General features: G+C 39.6%; 1 protein-coding gene across 3 annotated transcripts; it reads right to left on the bottom strand.

The window, feature by feature from the left end:
• Positions 1–4812: 4812 nt before the first annotated feature.
• On the bottom strand, positions 4813–10834 carry LOC109237884 (phosphoglycerate mutase-like protein 4). Of its 3 annotated transcripts, none has more exons than XM_019404278.1 (7): positions 10624–10834; positions 10238–10358; positions 7596–7646; positions 6940–7050; positions 5888–6019; positions 5421–5496; positions 4813–5332 (listed from the first exon to the last, which is right to left on the bottom strand). In XM_019404278.1, the coding sequence occupies exons 1-7, from the start codon at positions 10827–10829 to the stop codon at positions 5109–5111; spliced, it is 921 nt and encodes a 306-aa protein (XP_019259823.1). In that variant the 5' UTR covers positions 10830–10834; the 3' UTR covers positions 4813–5108. The 3 variants fall into 3 exon arrangements, with proteins under 3 accessions (XP_019259823.1, XP_019259822.1, XP_019259824.1); XM_019404277.1 differs by having other exon boundaries at positions 10238–10370; XM_019404279.1 differs by lacking the exon at positions 6940–7050 and having other exon boundaries at positions 10238–10370.
• Positions 10835–11160: the final 326 nt, after the last annotated feature.

Here is an 11160-nt window from a genome sequence, read left to right on the forward strand (position 1 = left end):
CGTTCGGAGCAGGCTCCTTTGCCACAATGATTTTGTTGTCAATCAAGGTCTGAATCTTGTCCTTCAGGGAGCGGCATTCATCAATGGTATGACCCTTCATGCCGGAATGGTATGCGTAGGTTTTGTTCGGGTTGACCCATTGGGAAGGATTTTCTGGAGTTATGGCAGGGATAGGGGTGGCATAACCAGCAGCTTTGAGCCTTTCATACAGCTGGTCGATTGGTTCGGCGATGGCGGTGTATTGCTTGGTAGGTCTACGGTCGAAGTTAGGGCGCGGTCTAGGGAAGTTTTAGCGGGTGGGAGGTGATTGATAGTGAGAGGGCTGAGCATTATAGGCTTGGTAGACGGGTGCGGGTTTGGAATATTTTGGTGCGGTAGGTTGATATGTGAGAGGTGGAGATGATTGGTAAGTAGGTGGTGGAGCTTGGTAGGAAGGGGGGTGCTTGGTAATTAGGGGTAGGTTGATATGTGAGAGGAGATACTGGGTAGGTTTGGTATTTTATTGGGGATTTTGTTCTCTGTGCAACCATCACGGCACTCACATCCTTTTTCTTGGACGTGCCACCAGACTGTAGAGCCTTGTTGGTAGCCTGCAATGCCTCAAAATTAGTGCCATACCACTTTTAATGCCTTCCTCGATCCTTTCCCCTAGCTTGATAATGTCGGAGAATTTCTGGCCTTCAATCAGCATCAACCTCTCATAATATTGTGAGTCCTGAGCTCGGACGAAAAACCTGTTCATCTATTCTTCTTCTAAGGCCGGCCTGACCTTAGCCGCTTCTGATCTCCAACGAGTAGCATACTCGGGGAATGTCTCTATAGGTTTCTTCTTCAAATTCTGGATATAGAATACATCTGTCGCATTTTCAATATTGAATCTGAACCTGTCCATGAAATCGGACGCCATACCTACCCAGCTTGTCCACTTCTTGGGGTCTTGGCTAATGTACCAAGATAGAGCATCCCCTTTCAAACTTCTCATGAAGAGCTTCATGCGAACCTTTTCATCTCTTCTGACTCCGACCAGCTTATCGCAGTATGTCCTCAAATGGATTCTGGGATCCCCTGTGCCATCAAACATTTCAAACTTGGGAGGTTTGTACCCCTCCGAAAGTTCGACATCTGGCTCAATGCAAAGGTCCTCATAATTCAGCCCCCCGATACCTTTGTTTCCTTCAACACCCTGGACTCAGCTAGTCAGCTTCTTGAGTTCTGCGGCCAGGTTCCTGATGAGAGAGTCTTTGTCATCAGACTCCGGTGTGCTTGAAATAGGTTGAGTATATTGTGGTATGGTTTCCACATAGATGGGGGTGTGGTGGGGATGATCATTTGTGGAGTTTAGTGGTTCAGGAATGAGTAGTGGGGTGTTGTTCGAAATGTGGCATGTGTTGCAGTGGTGATGGGGAGCGGATTGGTTTTGTGGTTTTGGGATGTTTTATGGAGGTGTAGGATTTGGAGCATTGACATCCGGGGTAGTGAGGGAAAATGATAAGTTTTCCAAATTCCGAACTTGGTCCAGTTCTTCCTGAAATTTCAATAACTTTTGTTCAAGCTGGGAGGCACTTTCCTTTGAAACCTGAATACCCTGAGAAGTCTCTACCCTTTCAACCGAGCTCTCTTTCCTGATGTTGCTCAATTCTTCCATTTTTCCCTTGTTCTTGTTTCTGATAGGACTTGGAGGAGGAGGAGGTGGAGGGCCCTTAGATCTTGTGGAGTAGGATGATGATGCCAGAGTGCACGAACTAACCTTTTGGGGAGGGGAATAAAACAAAAGTAAAAACAAAAAGGTAACAAGTTAGTGAAGGATATGAGAAGAAATGTTGCAATATTTACACACATAGTGCAAGAATATAAATCGTGTCCTAACTTGGGTGACTCGTTGTGTCCGAGGTAGGCCTAGCGACAAGTTGATTTGAAGAACTCATAATGCTAAATGACTCATTTTATTGATAAAAATAAGACGAATCCCAAAACGACACTAAAATTGCAGGAAATAAAATGTCACTAATGGCCATTGCCTTATTACATTTAAAGTAGAAAGAAGAGATCCTAACTACTTGGTCCCAGAAGGACCTTCCCCAGACTCGGCATCTTTAGCTCCATCGAACAGCTTCACCAGCTCACGCAGTCCCAGTAGCAAGTAAGCTCTAGCCAAGTGTCCTCCTTCGCTTCCCTCAGCATTCTGGCATTTTCGATCCTTTGGATGAACTTCCTTTCCAATTCTACCAAACCTCGCTCCAAATACCCTAGTCGTTTGTTGGCGCTGACAGCCATATCCTTCCATTCCTCGATCAACTTTTGATGAGCTTCTTGAATTTCCCGGTGTTCATTCTCGTGCTCCTGAATCCTCTTACGCAATTAGTTGTACTTAAACCGTTCCTCAGCCTTTTCATCGACGACCCTGTGACCTCGAGCAAACCCTGGTTGTCCCAAGCCTTCATGATCATCTTCCAGCCAACCTGAGTAGTATGGCAAACAACTGGCATGGTATCTATCCGGCTCAATAGAGTCTCTTCCCAATATGATTTTGCAGTGCCACATGTGCTGAGCTTGGCACTTATGAGGGCTATTGTCATCCTGAAAACCGGCCCTGAAATGACCCATTTTGTCGACCCTTGGTATAACCTGCTTCCTTCCTGCCTGCCTCATGGCTCGGAGAGGGACATAAGGGTAAGTTCCTCTCAGGCCGATGAGAATAAGAAACAGTGCATCCCGAGATCGGACAATGAACTCTTCAGTAGGAAACCATTCGAACATCCACTGCACTTGGTCTTCTTTCAGATTTTCAAACAACTCTACCCATCCTTTAGCGTCTTCTGGTTGAGCGAACATGTTAGGCATATAGTTTATTCGCCTTGGCTGATGGAAGGCGATATGATCATCCCAGTCCCTGTGTAGGATCTCTTGCCGATATTCACCCCTTTGGAGGTGCTCCATGAGCCAGAGTTGGAGTAAGTTACAGCCCTCAAAGTGATTGGCCCCTTGCTGACATTTTTCTAGGGCTCGGTATATCTCTGTGACAATCATTGGTACTATGCTGAAAGGCTGCCCGCCAATCCCTTCCATTAGAGTCTTGGTAACCATGGCCAGTCTGGTATGATCCTAGCCTTCTTCATGGGAAATACTATCATCCCCAAAAAGCAGAATATGAAGATGAAGACTCTTCTGTGGATATGCCCCAATGAGGTGAGGGAAAATTCATCTGGGTAGGTGCGGTAGAACTTGCTATGGTCGTACCTCTTGTATAGATATTCGAAAGGAATGTAAGAGTCCTTCAAACAAGTCAAGTCCGGGTTTTTCTTCAGTCCCATCATCTTGAGGATACCAGCTAACCCTCCTATTTCTTCGAGCAAAGCTAGTGTCCATGCTTTCATTACAATGGGGCGATTGTTGATGGTGTGAGGCCCAGTATATAAAACTTGACTTCTTTCCTCCAAGCTTGCAAATCTAATTACAAAGTAGTCTTCATTATGATAATAGATCTGAGGTTTCATGGAGAACTTACCCACAGAATTAAGGAATCGTTCTATTGCTCCTATGGATGGTAAATCCCCAAGTACATACAATACAAGTGCTGTGCTCCATTTTGCATTTTCCTGCTCAACATCCTCTAGATCTAATTTCACAATTTTCCCCATCTTGAATCATTGGTGCAATATATTGAAGATTCATTCCTCTCTATGCCAACTTATTCGCTGCTACAACATTTTTCCATGACTGAATTTCACTTGCCTTCTCCATTTGTTCAGTACCTTTGAGATTTTCAGCCTTATCAGTGTTGCATGGCACTGTTACATTGCTATTTGGTGTAGTAGAGTTCATCTCTGTCTTTCCGCTCCCAGATCCACGATCTATTCCACTACTAGCTACAGGCGTAGCTATCACTGCTTTCAGCTTGCCATCGTTGATTGCTGGATCTGATTCTAGCCTGCTCTGCTCACTTATCATGCTCCTCGGAGTGTTGTTTCCTGTTGGTTCCTCAATTCTCACCCCTTTCGGTGAGACAAAAAGTTCCATTACTGCCTTCGTTGCATCTGCTGATCTCGGATCAGTAGTCGGAATATTTGTTAGATTCCGTTTAGGTCGTCATCTTCCTCCCATGGCTTCCAGCTGCATACGCTAGCAAAGCCACGTTAGCATGCGCCGAGAGAAACGTGGAAGAAAGCTTAGCAAGTCACTATTTGTCTACATATATAATTGTCTAAAACTTACAGATAATCAGATCTCTCGACTAATATCCTTCAGATCTCTTGACTAATATCCTTAACTCAGTATTGTACATTGATCCTTATTGTACATTGATCCTCAGCAGGAAACGTTAGTTGGTCGCTTTGATAGGCCATCACCCATTTACTGATTGCATGTTACTAAGTTTGTGCTTTCACAATTTATTTGGTCTAAATAATTGCTATTGACAGCTTGGGACAAATGTCTATTTCGTCAAAAAATTACATATGTAATGTACACTAATAAAAACAGTAGCAACTTGAGGTAAGTAGATAATACTCTATATACACAATAACGCGGGCCATGACTTTTATCACTTGAATGATTCATCAACAAAAAGCCTTTTTGATTTCTTCTATAAACATTAACTAATGCATGTTCATAAATACTTATTCCACCAAAGAGAATGGCAACTACCAAAGATGCCCAATGTCCCATTGTTCAAGTCAGAAGGGATCTAGCCTTCTACATAATGTAAAAACATATACTGCGCCCCAACATCTCATCCCCATTCTAGACTTTAGGTTAAACAAGTAGCTGCAGCTGTCCACATATGACATCAGTAATTATTTATTCAAGACATGGTCATGCAAGAGCATACTTAAAAAAAAAATTGTGCATTGACTGATAAAATAGACCAATGAGAATAGAGAACAGAAAAATAACGATTAAGTTTGCTCGATCATTGAGTTGCCTCCACCACCGAGTAGGTTGGAGGTTTGAATTATACGGAGGGAGGAAGCACTACCGCACAGGGTGACAGAAATAATTCTTTTCATTTATGCCAAATAATGTAAAGTACTTTCTATATTTTCATTTATGCCAAACAATGTAAAGTACTTCTTTGCCAGCAAACCGAACGTTGAGAGTGGCATGCAAAATCAACCCGAAGTTTTGTCCCCACCAAAACCTGAGTCCAGAAATCCTGTCTTGTTGAGATGACTTATATCGGCCCAGAGTTTAATAGTCCACTCATCCTTATCAGACAAGTGAAGTATACCGACAGATGTATTCCAGATCTTACTTTTAGACCGCCTATGCGGGGAAGCCCGCCTGTGAAGTGCTCTGATTGCACCCCCATGAGATACCACGACGACTCGTTTTCCTACATGGTAAATACACATTTCATATGAAAAAAAAAATCATCTTTGTGATGTATCACTCTTTTATCAATCCAATAGTTAAAAGAATACCTCTGTGCTTCTTTGCAATCCTCTGTAAACAAGAAGTGCAGCGTTGATAAAGTTGATCTAAACTTTCTCCTCCTCCCTGCAAATAAGTTGTGGGAGAATTGAATACATGCAAACCCTTCATAAGACAGACTAGATCATGCAATCTATGTTCCTTCCCCTCTTTTTTCATTTTTTACCTTGGGAGTGGGTACTCGATCCTATGCACTAGGAATCCAGATTCTAACTTGGTTCCACCTCTGGCAGTTAACACTTACATTTGATGATGGATTTTAGGTTGATTTGCCAATTTAGAGCTCATATTTGTTACATTTATATGTGACGAAGCAGATCGGATTGCCAAAAAGAAGAAATAAAGAAAGAAGCAAATTGAAGAAAGCACATATTTAGTATGACTACAAGTTTATTCAAATGAATAAGGATAAAGCTGATCATGGCAGTAATAGTAAAAGGAGAAAAGGACTACTCACTGGAATTACTTGGTCACTCCGGTCAGATAGAAAAGCCTTATAAGCCATCGGTTGGCTTTGGGCTGCTTCACGGAGAGAAATACCTTGAAGATCTCCTAGATGTCTCTCTCGAAGGTCTGGATCTTTAATGACCTATATTAAGCACAAACCGAGACATAAAAGTAATTATTTTACTCCAATATGTTTGGTAGTCAGCTTTATCTGAGATTACATACAGCTATAAAACCCTCAACACCTCCCCCTCTCCCTCCCTCATATCCATGCATTGCATCTGTTCCACAAAGCTTGTTAACATTGTTGATGAGCTTATATTGCCTCCCGAATCTAAGCTTGACTGAATCAGAAGATAGACTCATACCATAGATTTGAATATCAACTACACAGAGCCCTAACCCTTTCTTGGCCTCTTAAGCATATTTCACCTCATATTATTGCATGCTATTTTCGAGTTAATGTCCATCTATGGAACTATGGAAGACCTTCTTACTAAGAGGCTAAGAGCTATATCATACAATTCCTTAGCGCATATAGAGAACATCAATGGACAACAACACATAACGGAATCACTGAACTGCTCTGCTCATGCTCATAACAATCACATTAACAAGAAAAAGAAGTGAAGCAACAATTGCTTAGTTGTGATGGCTTCACTGAAAAGGTAAAGCTACATACTAAAATGTCAAGAAAAGGTGAAAGTTAAAAGCAGGAGGAATTCCACAACAAAAGTCTCTAAACAGTGGAAACAGAGCTGACACCACAGGTTCATTACTGGGAAAAACAAGAGTATTCAGGAAAAATATAGTTCGAAAACAAATGATAATAGAAAGTGATTTTGAAAGTAAAATAGATATCATGAAACAATTGCTGCAAACTTTCTTCCATATACTAACTAATAAGTTAAAGAACTTGCAGAAGTTTCTCATTTATTGCATTATCCAATTGAGTAACAAAACCAAAAATACACAATCAGACATGATGTGAAAGCTACGGTGAATTTGAATTTATATCTCTAATCTCAATTCTGACAATGCATTTTTATAGTGAATTCATACCTCTAGACCCCCACAACTCCTTGCTATTGTCTCTGCTGTCTCATGTGCCCGTTTCAAGTCAGATGAATATATGGCAGAGATCCTTGGCTCCCTAGAGAGCCGGGCTGCCACCTTCAAGAAATTAACTTCAGGCATTGCACCAAAACCCCAAAAATGAAAATGAAAAATGAAATGAAATAAAGAAAAGGTTGAAGTTCATATAACTCCCTTAAAAGCTTTTAAGCTGGGAAACCGTAACATCCCAAGCCCCAACCCCCACCTCCAATCCCCATCATGAAAACAAAGAAAATGATAAAGGGAAATGGATTATCTCACTTAACTTCTGTTGAACAGCCAGCATAGTTGTATCTGAGGACTCAAATCTTTTCACAATCACATTAATACAAGTTCATTACTCATATTGTTCATAAAGAGGTGAGAAAAACATACCTACGCCCACTAATGGAGGCAAAGATTGGCAGCAAAAGGATAGACATAGAAAAGGGGAAACAAATTTGGTACTTAAGCCAAGCGTGAAGCCATAACACCTTTCTTCTCTTTCAAATTCATATATCTTACAAAAGATGCAGAAGTGTCCATCTCAAAAAATTATACATCCCAACAGTTCAAAGCATTTAAGTGAAATAACAAACAAATACTGTCCTACAGTGACTTACCGCCATAGCTTGCTGCCTCCCGCTGTCGTTTAATTCGACATCTAAATGCCCCTGGTTAAAGATGAAACAAGTATCAGTTATCGCATCCTTTCGTCATGATCCATATATTGTTATAGGATTTACCATAAAAGACTAAATGCTGACAATTTACAAGAAGTTCAAGTGAATACGATTTGTCCCATAGAATCATACACCAACAGGGAGAGTATTACTTAACATATTGCACCCAATGATCAAGGACTTTCAACCACCTTAGATGTGGGTTTTTAAAAAAAATTCTATCCGTATTTCCTCTGGTTTTACATTATGCCATTTATGCTTTATGAGGTTGTACTCTTTTTTTTTTTTTATTTGCACCGGGTGTCCGAGTCTCTAAGAGCCCCGACTAATCCCAGGGGTGCACAGGCCCTCGGCAAGGAGTTTCCCGCAAGTGCACCACGGTTAATTCAGGTTTTACCCAGTCCGATGGCCCTCAGAAATTGTTTGCACCCAGTGGGTTTCGAACTTGAGACCTTGAAAGGCAGCAAACCCCAAGGCTCAAGTCTATTGCCACCGGGCCAAGCCCTGAGGGTTGCTTTATGAGGTTGTACTTTATCATCTACAATCTTTAAGAAAAACATTGCACCATTGACATCTTCCCATTAAAACACTGACACAGTTATCAAATTGCAGCTATCTGGCTAAAACATGTGTAGCTACCCTAAAAAGAATGGTTCCCCTGTCACAGCTTTTACTGAATGACCTTCAGTCTTCCACCTTTTCACGCCCTTTCTGAGGCAAGTGGGGCTTATGTGTTTCTGGGCAGTGTTCTGGGTGGAATATTGGACATGGTGAAGTACATATCCTTTACATTGCCAATATATATAGCAAAGTAAGGAATATCTTTTTCGAAAAAATGGAACCATAGTACAAATTTTTAATTCTTCGATAATAAAGAAAGGAAACATTCTACACCTAAAGTGTCAACTAATATAAATAATTAACACAACTACTGTAGGTTTACAATTTTCTGCAGGTCATATAAAGAAACTTGAATGATAAAAGTAAAAACAATATACTTAAGTCTAATTAAAAGGTAAATGTACTATATTTTTCACTTTTATATAAATAAGCAAGGTGATTGTTGGTATTTTATAATGGTGAGGTAACATGTCCGAGTTGTTCCTCAAAGGAAGTTAATGCTGTAAAGGTCTTTGAAATGAAATTGAATAATTAGTGTAATCTCAAAATTAAATGAGTGTCTTCATATTTAGAGCAAATTGCTTTATTTATGGGCTTATGTAAAACGAAACTAATATATCCTCTATGCTCAGATCTGATCCTTCATGTACGATGTACCAATCTCAATGAGGTTTTCAAATAAACCGGTTATCATTCCCAGCGAACTAGGACATTTAAGTCTTATATATGAGTTAGAGGAGAAGAAACAAGGCAGCTCAAAATTAGCGAGAAGATCTCTCAAAAATGTTAAAACAAGAGCACATGGTAGATAATTTTGCTAAAATTTATCACCTCACATATATTTTGCAATATGAAGGATTCCAATCACTGGAATGCAATTGTTTTGCCGAAAAACTATAATATGATGTGAATATATATATATATAAGGAATGAAAAACGTGGTCACATTTACGAAAAGAAAAATATAAACACTTAGTCCCTTATGTTTATTAATAAGAGCAATTGCATAGCATTTCATCTATCTTTTCCCAACCAATTCTGAGGTGATCTAGGAGCTCATTCTCCAAAGATCATGTAATCGTCACATGGATGTAAATGAGGATGAAGTCGGTATCTTAATAGTTCGAAAGAACCCCTTGCCACATCCCTGATGCAAATCCATACCAATCTCTGGTGATGGAAAATGATAATTAAATGTATTAACTATTGCAATTGAGAAATGAGGTACAGAGGTGAAAACTAGATATGAGCAAAACTATACAAAGAGCCATGGAGGTACAAGTTGATCTTTTAGATTACATTTACAAATAATGGACTGCATGTGAAACCTTTTCAATATTTTGAAATGTCTTTTTATTTGCATACATTCACATGTTTTCTGTAAACATTTTCTGGCGAACATAAATTTTGGTAGTCAAAATTCCTCAATGTGATTCCAAAATATAGATGATGGACTAAATACGAGCAACAACGACAATAGAGACTAAACATTCTTGTTTTCTTTTTTTTTTGAATAAAGTAACATTAGATTAAGCACTCTATTTTGCTATGACAATTGTAACAAACTAGATGGACGCTAGCTTGAAAGGAGTTTTCTAGATTAGAAATACTCCAAAATCAAGATACTTCCCCTATCACACTTTATGTAGCAGACTTTTCATTTTAGAATGTTCCAAAAACACGGACACATTTTCGTATTTAGAAACAATTTAACTTTAAAGTTCTCATTTTACCTTTAATGAGGTAATTTATAGCTACAGATATGTCCATGGCTTGTTTTAAACCCGTTACCAGTCAAACAAGGCCTTATAAAATGGAACGGAGGGAATATAACGTTTTGCATGCCACTTTTGTTGTGCATAGATCCCTAAAATTTTAAGAAAATACAATTCCAGATAGAAAAAGTCAGACACATTAGCAAAGAAAAGACAGCAGAAAGCTAAAGCGGGGCAGGAAATGACCTGAATTCTGCCATCGGCATTCCATTCCGTTTCACCGTGACGGATTACTATAATTTCAGTCAAATTAGAACTCACATTTTCAGATTTAGCATCTCCGCCACACTCAGGCTGCGGTACAACCCTGCTTAAGACACTTGCAGAATCAATTTCAATCAGGAAAAAGCTAGAAGATAAACAAACAACACACGACGATAAATATATATAAATATTATTTTTAAAATCTTTAAATTTCCTCTATACATATATATTAGGAAAGTAGAGGCACGCGCATCAATTGCTTATATGTATTTTGAGCACGAGACACTAGGTGCAAGTGCATCAACTGCTTATATACAGAGGTACAGCAAAGTAAAACAAAAAGAAAGGTAAACAATGTAATTGCAGACCTAGAAGTAGAATCAGCCATAGGAGTACTGGAAATGTGAGTGAGATGAGGGACCGAATTGAATCTCGAAGCTGGTCTGAGTATATACTTAGAAATTGCAGCACTTTGTAAATATTTTGAGAAACAAAAATTCACGGGCTTACCGGTCTGAGAATGGCGGAGATTCTCAGGTTTTAGTGATCCAGTCAATGTGCGTAATAAGGTCATCTCCATGTGTCGAGGATTTGTATTCCTGCTATTCCTGAAAATAGCAAAATTGGATGGGCTTACTGATTTGGGCCATCCAAATATCAGTAAATTGGTCCAAAACTTCCGATGGGCTGATAGTCAATGTTCAATAATGAAGTCAAAATAGCATAGCATGCATAGCCATTTTCCGGGTAGTTATTGAAAAATATTGCAAATTTATTGAAAAGTAACCATTATTTAAGGCGGAGATAAAATCAGGACAAAAGTACTCTAGCTTCAACACGAAAAGTTCCACCAACAAAGGTTGTGGTGGAGTGGTAAGTATTCCTTCATCCTTAACTAGAGGTCT

Source organism: Nicotiana attenuata, unplaced genomic scaffold (genome assembly GCF_001879085.1).
Source record: "Nicotiana attenuata strain UT unplaced genomic scaffold, NIATTr2, whole genome shotgun sequence".
In the NCBI taxonomy this organism is placed as follows: Eukaryota; Viridiplantae; Streptophyta; class Magnoliopsida; order Solanales; family Solanaceae; genus Nicotiana; species Nicotiana attenuata.

Coding starts and splice junctions, on each gene's coding strand:
- LOC109237884 (XM_019404277.1), bottom strand. CDS start 10,829: ATGACCTTATTACGCACATTGACTGGATCACTAAAACCTGAGAATCTC. Junction 7,051..7,595: donor GGAGGCAGCAAGCTATGGCG/GTAAGTCACTGT, acceptor AATTTCTTGAAG/GTGGCAGCCCGGCTCTCTAG. Junction 5,333..5,420: donor GATTGCAAAGAAGCACAGAG/GTATTCTTTTAA, acceptor TTTACCATGTAG/GAAAACGAGTCGTCGTGGTA.